The following is a 20,132-nucleotide window of genomic DNA, read 5'->3' as shown; positions in this document are numbered from 1 at the left end:
CCCCGTTAATTTCCATTAAATTATACTGTCAAATTTTTGAGTTGGATGACACGTGACAGTTGACGGGTGTAACAGTTTGGGGTTTTACTCTCTGTTTGTCATAGGTGTACAAGTTTATGGTTTTTCCTGATATTAATCCAATTTAACGGAGGGGTAAATTTGTCATAAATATACCAGTTTTGGATTTTTTGTGGTCAAAAAATTAGTTTGTGATAAATTTATTACAAGTGTACCAATCTGGGGTTTTTGGTAGTTAAAAACTTAGTTTGAGATAAATTTATCACAAATGTACCAGTTTGGGATTTTTCGTGCTATTAACTCTTTTCTTTATGCGACGCCTTTAATTCGATCGACCATCGTGGTTGGTTCATGGTTGATGTTGCTTGTGTTGGGTCATTTTGCTCTGATCTCGTGGAAATCGCAAAATATGTGCAACTCGTGAGTGATCCTTCCCCTTTCACTGTTCTTGAGAATCGTGGATCTTTTGGCTGAGTAGTGTTTTTTTAATGCTTTTTTGGCGCCGAAAGTTCGAGCATTTATGCAAATTTTTTTAACGAAAGTCCTTTTATGCAAATAGTGTTTGCATTTCGTAAAAATCCTTTGGCTTGGTGGGTTCGTTTGACAAAAAATGATCGTCTATATCGTTTAGAAAAATTAATCAACAAAAAATATTTTCTTTATCAATAACAATCTTTACCTAACTATCATGGGCAATGAAAAAATTTTCCATTTATTTATTTTTGTAAACGATATAAGCGATTATTTTTCGGAAAATATTTTCCAAATCACTCATTTTCTGCGAAACGAATGCACTCTAAGAGAAAATAGCGTTTACCAAACAATATTGCAATCTCATCACATCTCTCTAATCTAAAGTCATTTGCATTTTTTATAAAAGGTATTTTCCAAGAGCCGAAGTAGTCGCAGCCTTAATCTTCACTTAACCAATCATGGCATGCAAAGTGTCGCAACCATCTCAGAAGTGAACAAGGGAAAATTAATGAATTACTAAGCCCAAAAACTTACTGTCACGACTTTTGGGTTATGATTTAATCAATGTAACATGCAAACCAATTCAATTGAGAGTCTCTGTTAATCTAATATGGGCCGATTAGAAACTCAAGCAATGTGCGAGAGAATACTTCATTTCTGCAAACCAAAGATTTTATGGAGACGTGAACTTTGTTACGGTAGATAATTTAACGCCCTTTCGATATATTTGAGCTTGACTCGATCACAGTTAACTAATAAACAAAACTCGAGCTCCGATTTTATAACCCTGAATATTATGTGACTTAAGCATTTTTGCATCTATTTTTCTAATTATTATATATTACAAAAATTTAATGAAAGCTCAATTGAACTCGATTAAGCTTACAAGCTTGAGCTCCACTTGACAAAATACTCACGTAGCTCAAACTCGAATTCGACCCAACAATATACTCAAGTAGCTTGAACTCGAGCTCGACTCAAAATTAAGAGAGTCAATCTCAAGTAGTCATCAAGTCAACTTGAGCCAAGCCCAAGCTACTCGCGAATAGAGCTTGACCTCATTCCACCCTTAGTATTATCTTCAATCAGAAACATCTCCTTACATGCCATTGCAAAATTTTCGCAAGTACCCTTTTGTAAAATGATTGAAATAACTGAGTTAAGGTTTCTGAATAAATAGTTTTTACCTTTTATACACACAAATTGGCGCCTTATCCATATTGACCATTTTCACCAATTTACGACGCACCTATATATATTTTTTGTCTTTACTGCTCTAACTTTTAACTCACTCTCAGATTTTAACGATGTCTCTTTGTAGAGCGAGTCGAAACCCACATCCAAACTACATGTCCCCACCCCTAGTGGGGAATCGAATTTCCGACCTCCCCCATTTCAAGTAGAAAGGATGACTACTAGAGCAAATCTCAATGGTTCGACGCACCTGATGTTAGTTAATTATGTGACCCAACATTAATTTAACACAACACATGTACATATATTTCAACAGGTAAATATATGTCGTAAAATATTAATTTTAATTGAAACATCGCCGAATGTGCACGATCTTGTATCACTTTCAACAAATATGTCATAATCCCATTAGATGGAACTTTTCCATAAACAAAAAATTTTGCAAAATTGACGACGCTATGTCTTAATCAATGAATATTTTCATCACAAATCTCATATTCTCGACATTTTTACGACGGATTGTCGTGACACAGTAAAATCCTTAAAAAGAAAAAAGAAAGTAAAAGAGGGAACAAGCATCTGCCGATTAACAAATGTAAGGCCCGGTACATCGTGGTAGCCTAGAAGTCCTCACCATTGCAGTTGTGACCAGTTACGGCTGCCCAAACTATCCATGTGGGATGGTAAGGGCATTGAATGGAACGGAGACGTATAGGGTGCGTATGGTAACGTTTCTATTTCTAGGAACAATTTCTTTTCAGAAATAGTTTTTTCTATTTCTATTTCCTGGAAGAGTTTTTGAGTAAAATAATGCGTTTGGTAACTGCACAAAATTTCTATTTTTAGAACAGAAATGTGTTTGGTAACTGCACAAAATTTCTATTCTTGGAATAGAAAAAGAACAAAAATGCGTTTGGTAACTACACAAAATTTCTATTCCCAATTTTTTGCATTCAAATCTATATCTTTTATTTAACTATAAGTACAAGTTATAAGTGAAAAAAATCAATAAGCATGATTTATTGGTTTGTCTAATCCTTTTTAGGGGTTTAAAACCACTTTTAATCCCTAAACTAAGGAATCTTCAAAAATACCACTTGAGCACCTCAAAAATTTAAATTTCGCTCAAAGTGAGTGGCCACAGGTATTCTAAGTCATTATGTAAATTTTTTTATATTTTTTGGGGTAAAATTTATTAAAATTTTTTACTTTCCCTAAATCTGTTTCTTTTTATTTTTCCGAAAATTTTTTATGAAATTTTTTTAATTTTTTCAATTTCGGAATTTTGCAAATATTTAAGGGTTTTCTGAGTTTTTCTGATTTTTATGGATTTTCTGAGAATTTTTCTGATTTATATGAATTTTGGGAATTTTTTAATTTTCTAATTTTTTATGGGATTTTTCTGAAATTTTTCTAATTTTTATGAATTTTCGGAATTTTTTAATTTATTCTAAGCCATTATGTGAATTTTTTATTTTTGGGGAAAAGTTTATTAAAACTTTTTACTTTCCCGAAATTTGTCTTTTTTTATTTTCCATAAAGCTTTTTATGAATTTTTTTAATTTTTTCAATTTCGAAATTTTGCAAATTTTTATGGGTTTTCTGAGTTTTTCTGATTTTTATGGATTTTTTGAGAATTTTTCTGATTTTTATGAATTTTTGGAATTTTTTAATTTTTTATAATTTAATTAATTTTTTATAATTTTTTTATTATTTCCGCCGAGAATGGACTGGACCGGTGCTTTGAGACGGTTTGCAGACGACGGAGGATGGAGGAGGAGCTGATGTTGCGGCTTGAGGACCGGATCTTTCTATTTCTATTTCTATTTCTATTTCTAGGAGCAAAGAAGTAGATTTTTTCTACTTCTTATTTCTACTCCAAATCTATTTCTTTGCCACTTTTCTATTCCAAGAAATAGAAAAATAAAATGCGTTACCAAATGGATTTCTGTTCTTTTTTTGTTCCAGGGAACAGAAGAACAGAAAAATAAAGAAACAGAAGCGTTACCAAACGCGCCTTTAGTTTTAGGTATAGAGTTCGATTTCTGTTCTGCAAAATAAAAATTTAAGAGAGATGATAACGGTAAAGTCGGGTCGGAAAAAAAAATTCCATACGGACATTAAAGTGACCGGATACCTAGAGTTTTGGTGAGAGGTCAATCTGATTCGACGTCGGTGGGGCCCACGCTCACCGATCCAAACAAAATGGAATTTCTGCGGAAGATAAATCGTAATTTTCACGTTGATTTCACGCGCTTCACCTGCCTGGCCCCACCATTAGTGAATGCTTAACGCAGAGAGAGAGAGAGAGAGAGAGAGCGCCTAAAGCAACTTTTTTTTTAGTGCTTAATTTCTTTTTTTTTAAGGTTAATAGTAAGCAGTTCATTAATGTACACCGGCAAACTACCTTTGTAATCCTAAAAATAAAAATATTGTATAATCATAATATTTAATATTTTCTCGAAAGATATGTACTATTTTTTTGAAATTTCGACAGTGAGTTCGACATACATATGTAAATTAGAGGGTGTTTTCTTTTACTTTTGGCTTTCAGCTTTCGACTCTCGCCTCATGCTAAAATGGGCTCCTTCAGAAATATACATTGTCCTTGTACACAAACAACGTTTTCTTTTTTGGGTCTGATACAAGAACAAAGTTGTCGAGGGCTCGTCGAATGAAAGGGATCAAATGCCAGTTGTCGATTGACGATCATCGTCGTTCGTTGGATCGAAAATGAATTTTGACCGCATTTTTCTCGATAATTTCGATGTAGTCAAAGTCACAACGTGGTAAACAAGTCTTGGATTTTGGTTTTCCACGACTTTTTGGAATGATTCGAAATGAAATGACGTCGCACAATTCTCCTTTTCGTTATATTCTAGAAATATTACCAAAATTCAAAATAATGAATATTAAATGTTTATATTCTTGAAAAGGATGTGTTAAGATAATAGATAGAAAAAGAAGTAACGAAAAAGACAGCCATTATCCTCTTAGCTGCACGTGACACATCAAAATTGAAAGATTTAACCCACCAAAAATCTCATAATAGTATACTCGTGCTATCATTATCCTTGCACATTAACTCTAAACTAACGTTTTGTGACACGAAAATTAATTTAAGATAGATGCGATAGAGCATGCCAGTTTAAGGTTCTTGATGGTATAAGAAGTCAGAATATACAGTCCTATATCTATCTACTAAACATGCCATTGCAAAACCTAATTCGAGAAAAAAACATAAATACACCAAAAAATAATTAAATTGATTTGTTAAGTAATGTGATAGATCTTCGATAATTATCGGATTGCATCCATTTTTTCTTTCTCTTAATAAAAAAATAAGCTGGCGTATAGTCTATAGGTCTATCACCCTATAGCAAAATTTTGTATCCTGTTCTTAATGTATCAAATATTAATTTTGAAAAAAGGTTTTTCTCGATCAATTTGGTGTGAAGAGGCAATTGATCTTGACAACGTCATAAGGAATTACAATAGAAATCAAAACTAGACCTAATCGATGGGAGGACTTGAGCATACCAAGTCGAAGATCGCACCTAAGAGTTCTTGCCTCGGCGCACCCATAGACCATGACCCATGATGACATAAGAAAATATCGAATTCTCTTCCTTAAATAATCCGAGTCCAAGCATCCTTAAAGTAGATGTGCTAAGATTCGAACGACTCTAATTATTCGTCTATTGAGGTCAGTGGGCTCGGTCAGGCTCGATGATCCAGTGGACCGTGAGACCCGTGATTGTTATTTCACCGCCCACTATACCGCGTCCAAGGGAAGGCATAGTAAAAGTATTCCCGAATTTTCGACCTTGGAAGGAGGATCCTAGAAACTTGGGTATAAAAAACGGGCCGATCATAGAGAAAACCTACCAAATTCGAATCACGACCGTTAATCAAATAAATAATTCGGGTATGCAACCCCGGGTGGATCCGAAGGACCAGTTCGGGTCCGGATAATGATCTCTCGATGTCGGGCGATCCTCGGAAAGTGCGCCCTACTCGCATGGGAGTCGGGGCCCACAGGCGCGCGCGCGATATCCTCTTCCTTCCGACAAGGTCGAGGGCCCCCCGGGCCCCACATCTGATTCGGCGCCACCGTGGATTTCGGCACCGCTGAGTCGAATCCGAATCGGATCCGCCCCAAGATAAAAACGAAAAAAAATAAAAAAAATAAAAACGGAAAAAACCCGCATCGGGATTTCACCTCGCCGCACGTACGGACGCGATGACCCCGTGACAGTCAACCCACCGCCCCTCCCACACGAATCACGATGGATCTCCTCAAATCACGAGTGGCATCCCTCGTAATTTCGCCCCAACTCCGCGCCCGGTTTCGCACCTGGTCGCCTCCCTCCGCTCCCCCACCACCGCTATAAAATCCCCGTCGTCTGCACCGGGGGGGCACTCGCGCTCGACGCAGCTCGGAGACAAATCGAGGAAAGCAGACGGGAAGCATCGCCGGAAAACATCCCGGAGAAAAATATCTATCGCTCTGCGCGTGTGTGGAAGGACTTGATCGGAGCTGATCGGATGCGTTGAGGAAATCGGCATTCCTCCGCGTCCCCGTCCCGATCGCTCGCCGTCGATCTCCGCCCCTTCTCTTCGCGGCCAGGTGAGCTCGATTCTCGGTTCCTTCGCCGTGGGTTTTGGCGATTTCGCGGTTCCCCGATGGCGATTTCGCGGTGGTCGCGCGATCGGCATTGGAGGACGTCGCGAGCTTTTCTTTTTTCGCTCAAGCTGAGAAGCGTGGTTGATCGAATGCGGACGCGAATAGCGCGGCGGCGGCGGCGGCAGAGGCGGATTTGTTTGATTTGTTCCGTAGCATATACGAAGCCCGCTTCACATCTGAGACTGTGATGTCGGTAGTGTGGTAGGCTTCCTGAGATAGCGCGTCGCCTCTTGGTGTGACTGTGGTACTGTTTTCGTTTGACCTGTGTTGATCGTAATGGGGTAGGCGTATTATAATGGAAGTTGGTACTCTGTTAAAAGAAGTATTCGGGGATCGGTGCTCGTTTATTAATGTGTCCACGGTGACTTTAGTGCAAACTACAGTTGCTTGATGCGATCCTGAAAAGGTTAGTGATGGGAGCTACCAGCGTCGATGGTTTTTGATTCTGTCGTATATAAGAAGGGAGAAGCAGGATAACTAGTGACTGAGCAGAGCTGAAATTAGCAGAGCTGTTTTGATATCCATACTCATGAGTCTGAAATTTCAATTTTTCACTCCAGTTCTTTCCGTACATGGATTCCCCATCGGTTGTGGACATGATAGAGGCCTCATCAGGTGCCCACTTTTCCGGATTTCACATGGATGTGTTGCAGGCCAGACATGCAGTGGAGCATCCGTCGACCTCTATGGCTGAGTCTGAAAACATGCACATGCAGCCATTTGTGATTGGTGCGCACGTCTACTTGGGTCTGAGCCTTGCATATTATTTTAATGCATCCTTATGGAGTAGTTATGAAAAGTGTTTTAACGGACTGATATCAGTTAAATGCAATGGCATGTTTAATATTTCCCCTCACTCAAATAATAAAGGGTAATTCATGACATGAAAGCTGAGAGAATATTTTCCGTTGAAATTTTCAAGTAACACTTGCTGTATTACATCCTCTTCTGGTCCATGACCTTGATATCATGGTTTCTGCACTTCTTGCTATCTATGAGTGTCGACATGTTGTGAAGTTAAAAGTCAAAGTAGGCATTTATGTAATCAACTCTCACATTGCAAAGGTCTCAGTTTTAGAATGTCCACATTGCAAATTACTGTTTCTATTTCTAAAACAATCATGCTAGTGGATCACTGTTGTTCCTGCATCTTCTGCTAGACTTTTTGACATTGAGGGCAAAAGCTCAGTAGCTCTTAAATATTCAACTTGCAGGAGTTGCTGGAGGGGCTGCAGCTGGAAAAACTACAGTTTGTGACATGATCATTCAGCAGCTTCATGATCAACGTGTTGTTCTTGTTAATCAGGTATTTCTTTTTAGTTCGTTTTGTGGTTAAGTATGAGGACTGTGACACTTGTATTGCCTTCTGACATCGAACATGGGATTGTTTTGTAGAAATAACTAGTGTGAAGATAGGGAATTCTCTTCATTATGCATGAATATGAAGCTATGTAATATTATTTCTTCTCTGTTTGAGATGCTATTCCAACTTGCTGACTCTGCTTTCTTCCACTTTCCTTTTTTCTCTTTTCAACTGAATCATTACTTTCTATTTGACCTTGTTTGTTTTTTAACGAAAACTCATCATATTAAATTGTCTCCATTTCTAAAACTCTAATTAGTAATTTCATTTCTTTGGAACTTGATAATACAATTAAAGAGGAAGCAAGGCATCTTCTTTATTGATAGAAGATTTTCATTTAGTAGTACTTGTAGTCAATAGAAGATGAGTGATGAGGTCCTCACTTGCCTTTTACACTAAAGGGAGACCCATTTGAATTGTAAGGTATATTTATACAATACCGGGGCTGGCACCATCTTGACGCTTTCTCTGGAAACTTGTGTTTCAAATTGTCGAAAGATATAGTACTGAAGATCTTCAAATCAAAAACACAAAACATATGCCAATGAAGTTACGTTTTATTTGGACCTATTAAATGGGTTACCAGAATCCTTGAGTTCTCCATCTAGTTGCCACTAATTTTTTTTTCCTTGTGATCTGGTTTCTAACATTTCTTTTAGGACTTTTTAGTTGTCATTATCTTATACCCCTCGGTTTTGCAATACCAGACTTGTGAGCTTGATTTGGTGTAGGTTACATTACTGTCATAATTTCTCTTACTATTTGCTGCTGAAAGAATATACCTGATCACCTTCGCGTTGCGTGACTTTATAGATATAAATTAATTGGCCAATAAGTTTTTCTGAGTAAACATATCAATATATGATGTGGCAGGATTCTTTCTATCATAACCTAAGTGAAGAGGAACTTACGCGAGTCTATGAGTACAACTTTGACCATCCAGGTGAAAATGCTTTTAATGTATTATATACATCACATATGCGGGATCCATCATATCATCTATATCCCAGCACTTTATTAACAATTATCTTGCTATCCAGATCCTTATTTGCTTATAACAACTGCGATTGTAAACTGTATTTATTCATTTTGCTATTGTGATCCTTATTTGTGAATAACTAGTGGGGTTTTAAACTTAATGATGGGAGAGAGGCGCTAGTCTTGAAACTGTGGTACAGCCATGATAGTTGTTGATAGCAGGATGATGTTAATATTTCTATTTAAAGCTATAGACTGTCTATTTTCAGATGCTTTTGACACTGAACAATTGCTATCTTCTATGGACAAGTTGAGGCACGGGCAAGCAGTAGATATCCCAAATTATGACTTCAAGAGTTACAAGAACAACGTGTTTCCAGCAAGAAGGGTACGGTTTTCTCATTCATGGAGTTTGAAAGACATGCTGTTAGCATATTACTTTCTTATATTGGTGATTAATTTTGACCTCGAAACACACAAGGCATACGATACCTTTTGGGCCGATGCATTCAAATTTTGACTACCTTGGTTATTTTTTTACCTCTATTTACATGCATTCTAACATCACAAAAGCACGTCTAGCGTCAGTCTCCCATATCAAAGTGCATGGTCTTCCATGTTGAAAATGCTATCTCATGAAGTAACTGGTATGTTTCACAGAAAGATATTCAGAGCTGGGCATTGGAAATGTTTATGTGAGTTTCCATTTGTCCTTCATAAATTTGCTTTTTGATGGAAACAAGTCCAAGTACAACCAAATGATGAAGCTGAAGTGTCTTGCATGTTCCGATTTTCTTGGTGAATTCATGTGCTTGCTATGTCTTGAGATTTTTTTTGGCATGTTAACTTTCTCTCTTATGGGAAACTTTGCAATTAGGTCAAGTGCCCTCTAGCATGGTCCTTTATCTGTCTTTTCTATTTAAAATAAAGGACATGTACTTTTACTCTCTACAAACTTATCTTTCCCAGTTTAAGAAGAATTGTAATTTCAATCATACGATCCTTTCAAATTAAGATAGTTTGTTTCCATCATTGTTTTCACCCTACATGCAGGTCAATCCTTCTGACGTTATAATTTTGGAAGGTATACTAGTTTTTCATGATCCTCGTGTTCGGGAGTTGATGAATATGAAGATATTTGTTGATACAGGTTTGTTTCTTCCTTTTTATAACCAGAAGCTCACATTTCACTAAATTTGAATCGTACAATATTTCCATTAAAGTGATCTCGTTGTTATGTCCTAAGGGTTAGGGGTGAGCATGGTCCGGGCGGGCGGTTCCCGACATGGAACTGGGAACACCCACTAAGGACCAGTTCCGAGAAATTGGAACCGAGATCCGCCCGTTGGTTCCATGGACCCACCCGGGAACCGAACCGGGAATCGGTTCCCGGGTGGGTCCATGGAACCGGTCCCACCAAGCTTCACGCAAATGGAGGTGACCTAGAGTGAGAGAGGGAGGCGATAAACAGCTTGAGGCGCGGTCGTGAGTTGATGGGAGTTGAGAGTCGAGCTTCAAATTAGGGATTTTATGATTTTCACTTTTCTAAAAATGTTTTCTTTTTTCTTTTGGATGAAATTTTTCTTAAAAATTATATGTATATGTATATATATTACCGGTCTGGTCTGGGTGGACAGTTCCACGCCTAGAAACGAGAACCGGACCGGTACTCACCGGTTCTAGTGAATTAGAACCGGGAATCGGACCGGTCCTCACGGGAACCACCGGTTCCGGGCTGGTCCGGTCCGGTTTCGGGCGGTTCCCAGTTCCTTTGCACACCCCTACTAAGGGCTCGTTTAATAAAATAGATAATAAGTAGAAAAGTGTCGACTTTTAAAGTATCCCTCATCGTGGGTGGTCATTCTAACATAATATCATAGCCAAGTTTTGCCCCGAGTTTGTTTTGCATGTGGCTCCCCATTTGTCAATTCCGCTTGTCTTTCTAATTCGGTTTGCACGTGAGAAGGGGTGTTAAAGTACTACAAGTTTCTTGTCCATGAAGTTTCAACGTACCTTACATTCATCTAGTCCTTACAACCAATAGCTTAAGTTTTTCGGTCGAATATCAATATACTAACATTGACATTCTTAAATGTTAAAAGTATGAAGAAAAAGTTATTTGATAATACTGGAAGAATTAATATGCAATTCATTAATCTCTCGCCAAATCTTGTGGATAATATTAGTAATTTTTATCACCTGTAATTGTAATATCCTAGGTTTCATTAGATCCCTCTCATTGATGGAATTAATTAACCCTTCTTTACTTAACTTATTAGTGAATTTTTGACTTAATTTGATGTTTTAAGTCAAAACTAGTTAATATTATCAAACAAGCCTAATCCTATTTACTTCCGATTGTTTTGATTTTCAGCACAGAGTGAGGTTATCCAATAGGCTCTAAGAATGAATGTTATCCCGTAGCTTGTGTGTTTGTTTTATTTGTAAATTTCACTGAAAGATTTTTTACAGATTGTCAATCTATAACATGCAAGTTAAACCTTAAGGAGCACTGGGCATATTAAACCTGAACAAGTTACTATTCTGTTGTGCTCAGACCATTCAGTTCAAATGTGGAAAGTGGTGTATTTGGGTGCTGAAGGTTTAATTATTTGAAATCCCTATGAAATCAATTTGATTATTTAATGGCATTGCTAATTTTTTCACAAATAATATCTGAGTTTTAGATGCTTGATGCTTGTCTTCATACTGTGTCATTGTCTGCCAACTTGATGTATAAATGTTCAAGATGGAAAATAAAAGGCTTTCGAATCACCCTGTGGTAAAGAGCACTAGAGCCAGTGCGAAAACTGAACCAGCCCCTAATGCACAATTGTTGAGTGAAGACGAGGAAACGTCAACCAAGCGACTCTCTCTTTCTCATTCCTCAATATACCTTTTCTCTTATGATTTTCCCAATAAGATTTTGGTAATCTTTAGCATGTAGAATTTCTAGTTCTTTTTCGCGTTACTAAGTTGAACTGTTATTTCACATTGCAAATTTCAGTGCAGATGCTGATGTGCGTCTAGCAAGGAGGATAAGACGGGATACTGTTGAGAAGGGCAGAGATATTGGTGCAGTTCTTGATCAGGTCAGATCTTTTCCTTTTTCTTTTTCTTCTTCTTACTCTTCGTCTTCTTCTTCTTCTTGAATTTATCATGGTAATATGGTTCTGCAAGTAATTTGTTACCTTGGTGCACTGCTAGTGTTTGACATGTACATATTAAGTTGACTAAACATTTTTCATCAATAGCATAAATAATTAAAAAAAGAAAAATTGCCATTGTGAATTCTTCGTTGGCAAGGCTAGGTGCATAAAAAAGATTTTCTTGAACTTGTGTGCCTCAGCATCCCTCTGCAGCAGGTAGATAAGAAGTGTCAGTAGTTCTGAACAAGTTCTGGAAAACTTATGCAAGACCTGCTGCTAGTGGAAAACTTATTCTTTAAAGTAGAACAAGACGTGCTGGCCACAAAAAAAGGAAACTGACAAGTAAATATTTTGCTATTTTCAAAATATAATTTGCCACGCACATTCTGTGTTGATAGTATAATTAAAGACTCTGTACGGCCAAATATTTAAATCTCTCACCAACATCCTCAAAGTACCAATTATTCTTTTGCGAGTTCATACATGTAAAGACATCATGTTTAGGATGGTTATTCGGGGTTTCTTACATCAGTTTTTAATGCATCTTCAAATTTCATGCAGTACTCAAAATTTGTAAAGCCTGCTTTTGATGATTTCATTCTTCCAACAAAGAAGTATGCTGATATTATTATACCCAGAGGAGGAGACAACCATGTAGCTGTTGATCTGATTGTACAACATATAAGGACGAAGCTTGGTCAGCATGACTTATGTAAAATATACCCAAATTTGTATGTCATCCAAACAACTTTTCAGGTATCGACCTTCTATATTCTTTAATGTCATAAGTCTTGGTTCTGAGCTCTAAATGGCAAAAATATGCTATTTTTGTGTTCATTCTTTCATGTTCGTTTACAATTTCAACAATCTAGTATCCACTCACGCCTTGAGTCTTTTGCAGATACGGGGTATGCATACTCTAATACGCGATTCTCAAACGACAAAGCATGACTTTGTATTTTATGCTGATAGATTGATCCGTTTGGTGAGCATGTGTTTCTTCTATGACTTTGATGCTTTATTCACTTTTGTGTTTAAAATGCGATTTTTGGTTCTTTGAATCTGAAAATTGAGTCTTCTGTGCCTCAATTAGGTGGTGGAACATGGCTTGGGGCATCTACCATTTACAGAGAAACAGATTATCACTCCAACTGGTGAGCCAATACCTTCCAGATCTTTTTTATTTAGCCAAACAATTACTTCCTGATTGGTTGGAGCTATGCAACTTTTCATTTCTTTTCCGGCAATATACATCAAAGGGTTACTTGATACTTGTGTACTATCACATGAAGCAGGATGCTTTTGACAACATGTTTGCAACTACTTTTTTCTGTTAGAGTATTTGTGCTTCCTACATAAGCTAGTTGGTATCTAATAGTGATGAAGTTATTTCTTCCTTCGCTACATATTTTGCTATTATTTTGGAAGAGTTTGTTGTACTGAATAATGTCCTTATGTTTTGAGAAACTGTATGACATTTCATGTCAATATGTATTCACATATAAAATGCAGGATTCTTATGTCATTTTTATCTGAAAAGAGAGGTTAAATTGCACAGTAGGTATTCATTCTATGTGTGTTTCTGGCCAATATTGATATTGGTAAAACATATTTGATAGTTTTGGGAGCTCTTTGCTTGCGTGATTTTGTGGTGTTTTTCTTGTTTGTAATTAACTGAAGTGCTAGCATGTCTTTTAGATTGATTTCTATGTTTGTGTCATTGCAGATTCAGTATATACTGGTGTAGACTTCTGTAAGAGATTATGTGGTGTCTCTGTTATTAGGAGGTAAGTTTTTTGCTACATGGCTCTAAATTTTTGGCTCTAATCTATAGTTGCCTTCTTGCAAATTATACAAGTCTATGCAAGTAAAGGTGTAATGGTTTACACATTGTTGTGATTATTCATCCATCTTTGGCTGCCACTGGTCACATAGACGTCCATCACTATAAGGACTAATTAAATCCTTGTCACGTTCACTTATATGCACTTTCGGTGTTAGTTTATCATTCCAAAAGAAAAAAGAAAAGAAGTTGTACTTGTATCAATCTGTGTATGTGCATCTATGTTGTATATTAGAATTAGCAGAAACTAACTCAATGCTTGTTGCAGACTTATTTTGCACTTACTTTTTATGAACACATGAGTCTCTTCATTTGTATCAAGCGTGTAATTTCCTGGATTAAAGCTCAGCTTTTCATTTTTTGTCACAAAACCTGTAAGTTATGAAGTTTCTAGATTTGTTCACAATGCTGTGTGTCAATGGTACTTGTGATTTAATTAGTTTGCTGGTCTAGCAATTCTTTTGGAGTTGGGTATGATTATACATGCCAATTGTATCTTATGTTACAGAGTTATTTATTGTCTTTTTGGTCGATGGTAGTGGTGAAAGTATGGAGAACGCTCTCCGAGCGTGTTGTAAAGGGATTAAAATAGGGAAGATTCTCATCCATAGGGAAGGTGACAATGGCCAGCAGGTCTCTCTCTCTCTCTCTCTCTCTCTCTCTCTCTCTCTCTCTCTCTCTCTCTCTCTCTCTCTCTCTCTCTCTCTCTCCGTGCACATGTTTACTCAGGCACTTTTTCAGAATTTTTGTGATGTATTGAATCTTAATTTCTTCACATTTGTGTTTCCCAGCTAATATATGAGAAGTTGCCAAAAGACATTGCGGAGAGGCATGTCCTGTTGTTGGATCCAATTCTCGGAACAGGTTCGTGTTTTCACAAAGAAAAATCATTATAAACTTTGCTGAAGTTATGATATTGGCAAGTGTTGTTTACTGTCAATCCAAGTTCCAAGGATCCTATTCCGCGCCATCAACCCTCTCTCTTTGATATTTTCTATGGACAATTTGTTACACATCTGTTCTATAAAAGTCAACCTGTCAGCCCTCAAGAATACTTGCCCTTATCCTTTCACTTGCATTGGAATACGCTGTATTATCAATCGACTTCCATGGTAAATATCGATAACGATATTCTCCCATCTCTACTTTGCAGGCAATTCCGCTGTTCAAGCTATTTCTTTGCTTATACAGAAGGGTGTTCCGGAGCCGAACATCATATTTCTCAATCTCATCTCTGTGAGTTAGATAACACCGGTCCCCCTTCCCCAATTCAACCCTCAACTTTGTGTTACCGTTACCTACCTAGGGCATTTTCTCAACCCTATTCATTTCTCTTTGTTCTCTTACCAGGCACCTCAGGGGGTGCACATGGTCTGCAAAACCTTCCCAAGAATCAAGATTGTCACGTCTGAGATCGACATCGGTTTGAACGAAGATTTCCGTGTCGTTCCTGGCATGGGCGAATTTGGAGACCGATACTTTGGCACCGATGATGATGACCAACAGGCGGTGGACCCTGCACTATAGTTCAGCCCGCAGCTTGCTGCTCACGCAGTTCGGTCGGGCGGCCCATATTCATGTTACCCCATTGCATGGGAGATAAGCTTAATTTCTTGATAAATGATGTATTTGTATTTGTTTTTTCACCTGTGAAACAATTTTGTCTCCAAGGACTTCATGATTTCTATTTAATCCTTTGAGAGACCTCCCAATTTTCCTCTCTCTGTTCCTATAGAAAGGCTTGCAAGGAGTGAGTGAGGCAGTTGCACAAAATCAGCTCTGTTACTACATCTTTGTCTCTTGTTCCTTTCTTTGGTCCCCTTTGGGCAGAAACCCACCCATTTTCCAAAGCATCTCGAATCTATCCGGACCGTCGTTTTGGCGGCGAAGATACCAACGGCAAACGCAATATAATCATGCACGGCTCCTTTTATTTCCGATGTTTTGGCGGGCAAAAAGCCATGCACATTCTCGAAGACAGAGAGCAGAAGTTTACTTTGTTTTTAGTGGGAGTAGAAGCCAAACAAGTGCGTTTGGTGACCATAAGATGGTCGAAGAGAGACTGGATCATGAAGAAGAGATATTCCACACAAAATTGTTTTCGACGCTCATTCAGAGGAGTGGGTGTGAAACTGCTGGACGAGGGATACGTGGCGAGGGGAGGGATCACTCGTTGCATTATCCGAGGATGATAGCCTTCGCAGGGATAATAGCTCGACACGTGTTGGGGGGGGGGGCGACACGGACCACGGTGGATTCTGCTGGTATATTCCCCGGCTTCGCTCCATATAAGATTGTACGGCAGTGAGAGTTTGCTTTAGCCTTTTCGACCTGTACCTCTCTATCCACTTCCTTCCTCCAAGCTAACCAAAACCATGTCTGCCTTCGTGGGAAAGTATGCAGGTACTCTCTCTCTCTCTCTCTCTCTCTCTAATCTTCCAAAGAAAGATGAGAGCTATCGAGAATAATAGAAGAGTCTACCAAGGGCCCGTTTGGCAAATTACCAAATAGTAAAAATTTCTGTTCTTTTGTTCCTAGAATCAGTTTGGGAATAGAAATCCGTTTGTTAAATTTTTTGTGCACGGGTACAATTTTACAAAAAATTGTTTTCAGAATCAGTTTTGGAATAAAATCAATAAGCAAAAAGAAGTAGTTTCTTGATTCTAGAATAATTTTTCTATTTTTGATTCTTCTTGGTTTTCTTCTTTTTTTTTGGTTTGTTCTCCTTCTTCTTCTTCTTCTGGCCTGCTGCTGGCCGTCCGTCGGCCACCGGCCACAAGCTAGGGCCGGCGAGGGTGGCTTGCGGTCGGGACGACGAGGCCGACCTTGCTGTCGCCACCCAGGTGTTTGCCTGGGGTGGCGACGGCGAGGGTCGCGACGCCCTCGCTAGCCCTGGCCTGTGGCCAATTGCCGGCGCCGGCAACCAGCCATGGCTAAAGAAGGGAAGAAAAAAAAAGAAAAAGAAAGAAAGAAATATTAAAAAATTCAAAATATTATTAATAAAAAGAAAATCTGTGTTGTTACCAAATGCATTTCTGGTTTTTTTCTATTCTAAGAGTAGAAATTTTGGGTAGTTACCAAACGCTTTCAAATGCTTAGAAATTGTTCCCGGGCACAAAATAAAAAAAAAATCATTTCTGAGCAAAATCAGCTCTCGAGCACGGAATCGTTGCTATACGCACACCAAAGGTGACAAAAGTGATCTTATCATCAAGAACTCATCACTCTAATTTCCATGCAATTTAACTTTGAGTTCCAGCTTCACTACTTGAATAGCTCTAATGAACCAATCTCAAAGTATCTGCATCTCGATGTATATTCTTCTTGACCGGAAAAAGGAAATGTTTTCTTTCCCCAGATGAGCTCATCAAGATGGCCAAGTACATCGCCACCCCCGGCAAGGGTATCCTGGCTGCCGACGAGGGCCCCGGCACCATGGGCAAGCGCCTGTCCAGCATCAACGTCGAGAACGTCGAGTCGAACCGCCAGGCTTTCCGCGAGCTCCTCTTCACCGCCCCCAACGCCCTGCCCAACCTCTCCGGCGTCATCCTCGTTGAGGAGACTCTCTACCAGAAGACGTCCGGGGGGAAGCCGTTCGTCGAGGTCCTCCAGGAGAACAATGTCGTCCCGGGCATCAAAGCGGACAAGGGCAAAGTCAAGTTGGCTGGGACGAACGGTGAGACCACCAGCCAGGGATTGGATACGCTCGGCGCTCGGTGCCAGCAGTACTATAAGGCCGGTGCGAGGTTCGCCAAGTGGCGCGCGGTCTTCAAGATTGGGCCTAATGAGCCTTCGGAACTGTCCATCCAGCAGAATGCGCGGGGTCTGGCCCGTTACGCCATAATTTGCCAGGAGAATGGGCTCGTGCCAATCGTGGAGCCTGACATACTTATCGACGGGAGTCACGACATCAAGAAATGCGCTGCCGCTACTGAAACAGTGCTCGCAGCTGTTTACAAGGCGCTGAATGATCAGCATGTTCTTCTTGAAGGTACACTTCTGAAGCCCAACATGGTCACTCCCGGCTCAGACAGCCCCAAGGTAATCTAATTCTTGAATATGCGAAGTCCAAAACTAGCCACCTTAGTACATGACCAAATGTTACACCAGTTCAAATCCAAAGCATGATGAACAATTTGTATACCATTTGCTCAGGTACCGGCCAAGGTGATAGCTGAGTACACGGTGGCGGCGCTGCGCCGGACCGTGCCGCCGGCAGTCCCGGGGATCCTGTTCCTTTCCGGGGGGCAGAGCGAGGAAGATTCGACCCTGAACCTGAACGCGATGAACAAGCTGGACGTGCTGAAGCCGTGGACGCTCTCCTTCTCGTTCGGGCGGGCGCTCCAATTGACCACCCTCAAGACATGGGGAGGGAAGAAGGAGGACATTGGCAAGGCCCAGGAGGTGTTCCGGGCAAGGTGCTTGGCCAACTCGGAGGCCACTCTGGGCAAGTTCACAGGAGGGACTGCTGGTGGGTTGGCCTCTGAGAGCTAGTTTGTGAAGGGATACAAGTACTAGAAAGGAGAGAGAGTCACACTGGGCGGTTCACTGATTAATCAATCAAATTACTTGTGTATTGCAGTACCTTTTATCGTATGCTTTTGTTTATTTCCTCCCATTCTATGCTTACTTTCAGTACATATTCTGCCCCCAAAGCACTGTTCACCCTCTCCAGTCTCGACCAATTATATTATAACTTGTTGAAAGTGCTTTGAACTTTTAGAGGAGTTTAACTTTGGATATGCAGCGTATTTTCCGGATAATCCATCTGTGTGAATGTCCTTCTGTTGTTTATCTCTTGGACCTAAGTTATAGTGTTTATCCACTAGATTTTGGGTGTCGACTGATCGGGTCGGACTACGAGCTTCCAACCATTGCAACCGTTAAACATTCATTAGTTGGGCGAAAATTCGTAGGAATGCAAATAATACAGACTAGTATGTCGGGCATAAGCTAATTTGCTTTGTTTCGATGAGCAAATGAGATCGAAACTATTGACATTCCTAGAGCATCTGCCATGCTCATTTTTCCTTCGTCTGCTCGGGGTTGTTACGCTCCACCATGCATCGAAAAGATTATCACACTCAATCATGAATCACTCCTGTGGCTTTCACAAGGTTCACCCGTGATTACTCTAAAGCTATTAATTATCTTAATGTGGAGATCAGACCATTTAAAAGTAGTTTCTTCACATGAATATAAACCACTGCTGTACCCTCTTGATCAACAGTACTTACCATCAGCAAGAGACTGAATCACAAGATCTCGCTTGACCAATGAGTCAATGGACTCTCTTTTCAATGGGGTTCTTGAATCTGGGGATGCTTTGCTTGCTAATTTATATTGTTGATTTGACATTATCTAGCGTTTAGGATATGTATCTTGGTTTAATTGTTTTGGACAATGATATGATTATTCAATGTTATCTGTTTTTGAGGTTTCTTCTCCTTCGTTTGACTGTTTCTCTCTTTTTCCTTCTAGCTTTCTTTACTTGTCTTCCCTTTTCTTGCTATCTTGTTTTTCTACTTCTCTACCATCCTAAACCCATCTTGTCATGTGCTGCCGTTATTCGTCAATTGGGATTAGAGCAATACCATGTTTTAGATGACAGAGATAGACATATCTGATTATAATTTTAAGGGAAAATTTCCATTTAATACCCAAAATGAGGTCATTTTCTCAAAAAAGATCCAAAGTTTCAAATAATGACCTGAAATGCCCAATTAATCTCAAATAGGAATCCGAAGTACCCATTTAGTCTCAAATAAGGGCCTGTGTTTGCCGGTTGGTCACATACTCACCGGCCGGCGAGCACATTACTGTTCCGACGATCGAAATAAGGGCAATTTCGTCTTTTATTTATTTATTTATTTTTCTCTTTACCTTTTCCTTTTCCTTTTCCTCTTCTTCTTTTTTTTTTTTTGGTTTCCCTCCGCCGGCCATAGCGGCGTCGGCGGAGGTGGCTGGCCTTAGGCGGAGGCCGCCCTTGCCAGCGTCGGGCGAGGGCCACCCGATGCCGGCGGGGGTCGGGTGAGGGTCGCCCGATGCCGGCGAGGGCCGCCCTCGCCTGGGCTGGGAGCGCGAGGGCGACCCTCGCCAGATCCGACGAGCCGGCGTTAGACGGCCCTCGCCCGCCCATCCCAGGCGAGGGCCAACTCTGGGTTTCCCTCGCCGGCGTTGGGCGAGGGCCGCCCTCGCCTGGGCTGGGCGTGCGAGGTAGGGCCGCCCGACGCCGGTTCGCCGGATCTGGCGAGGGCGGCCCTCGCCGCTATAAAATCCGCATCGTCTGCATCGGGGGGGCACTCGCGCTCGACACAGCTCGGAGACAAATCGAGGAAAGCAGAGGGGAAGCATCGCCGGAAAAAATCCCGGAGAAAAATATCTACCGCTCAGCGCGTGTGTGGAAGGACTTGATCGGAGCTGATC

The 20,132-nt window shown here is 40.0% G+C and overlaps 2 protein-coding genes across 4 annotated transcripts; both read left to right on the top strand.

Moving 5' to 3' along the window:
• The first annotated feature begins 6,100 nt into the window (after nucleotides 1-6,100).
• LOC115667841 (uridine kinase-like protein 3) lies at nucleotides 6,101-15,418 on the top strand. 2 transcript variants are annotated; one of them, XM_056321246.1, is made up of 15 exons: nucleotides 6,101-6,316; nucleotides 6,934-7,102; nucleotides 7,588-7,679; nucleotides 8,610-8,679; nucleotides 8,984-9,102; nucleotides 9,768-9,864; nucleotides 11,727-11,806; nucleotides 12,425-12,619; nucleotides 12,765-12,848; nucleotides 12,957-13,017; nucleotides 13,590-13,650; nucleotides 14,246-14,339; nucleotides 14,498-14,570; nucleotides 14,860-14,942; nucleotides 15,057-15,418. In XM_056321246.1, exons 2-15 carry the CDS (start codon nucleotides 6,946-6,948, stop codon nucleotides 15,231-15,233), a joined length of 1,443 nt encoding a protein of 480 aa, XP_056177221.1. In that variant the 5' UTR covers nucleotides 6,101-6,316; nucleotides 6,934-6,945; the 3' UTR covers nucleotides 15,234-15,418. The 2 variants fall into 2 exon arrangements, with proteins under 2 accessions (XP_056177221.1, XP_056177222.1); XM_056321247.1 differs by lacking the exon at nucleotides 6,101-6,316 and adding an exon at nucleotides 6,596-6,779.
• Nucleotides 15,419-15,959: 541 nt separating this feature from the next.
• Nucleotides 15,960-18,469, top strand: LOC115689351 (fructose-bisphosphate aldolase, cytoplasmic isozyme 1). Of its 2 annotated transcripts, none has more exons than XM_030615355.2 (3): nucleotides 15,960-16,109; nucleotides 17,065-17,747; nucleotides 17,862-18,469. In XM_030615355.2, exons 1-3 carry the CDS (start codon nucleotides 16,082-16,084, stop codon nucleotides 18,198-18,200), a joined length of 1,050 nt encoding a protein of 349 aa, XP_030471215.2. In that variant the 5' UTR covers nucleotides 15,960-16,081; the 3' UTR covers nucleotides 18,201-18,469. The 2 variants fall into 2 exon arrangements, with proteins under 2 accessions (XP_030471215.2, XP_056177219.1); XM_056321244.1 differs by having other exon boundaries at nucleotides 15,974-16,109; nucleotides 17,045-17,747.
• Nucleotides 18,470-20,132: the final 1,663 nt, after the last annotated feature.

Source organism: Syzygium oleosum, unplaced genomic scaffold (genome assembly GCF_021117445.2).
Source record: "Syzygium oleosum isolate NSW1041296 unplaced genomic scaffold, Sole_v2.1 Sole_v2.22, whole genome shotgun sequence".
Classification (NCBI taxonomy): domain Eukaryota; kingdom Viridiplantae; phylum Streptophyta; class Magnoliopsida; order Myrtales; family Myrtaceae; genus Syzygium; species Syzygium oleosum.
This window is presented reverse-complemented; position numbering and strand designations above follow the sequence as displayed.

What these genes read in the sequence shown, in the direction of transcription:
- LOC115689351 (XM_030615355.2), top strand. Translation starts at nt 16,082, where the DNA reads ATGTCTGCCTTCGTGGGAAAGTATGCAG. An exon ending in CTTCGTGGGAAAGTATGCAG is followed by an intron (nt 16,110 to 17,064) that starts GTACTCTCTCTC and finishes TTCTTTCCCCAG; the next exon opens with ATGAGCTCATCAAGATGGCC. An exon ending in CCGGCTCAGACAGCCCCAAG is followed by an intron (nt 17,748 to 17,861) that starts GTAATCTAATTC and finishes CCATTTGCTCAG; the next exon opens with GTACCGGCCAAGGTGATAGC.
- LOC115667841 (XM_056321246.1), top strand. Translation starts at nt 6,946, where the DNA reads ATGGATTCCCCATCGGTTGTGGACATGATAGAGGCCTCATCAGGTGCC. An exon ending in GGTGTCTCTGTTATTAGGAG is followed by an intron (nt 13,651 to 14,245) that starts GTAAGTTTTTTG and finishes GGTCGATGGTAG; the next exon opens with TGGTGAAAGTATGGAGAACG. An exon ending in GGATCCAATTCTCGGAACAG is followed by an intron (nt 14,571 to 14,859) that starts GTTCGTGTTTTC and finishes TCTACTTTGCAG; the next exon opens with GCAATTCCGCTGTTCAAGCT.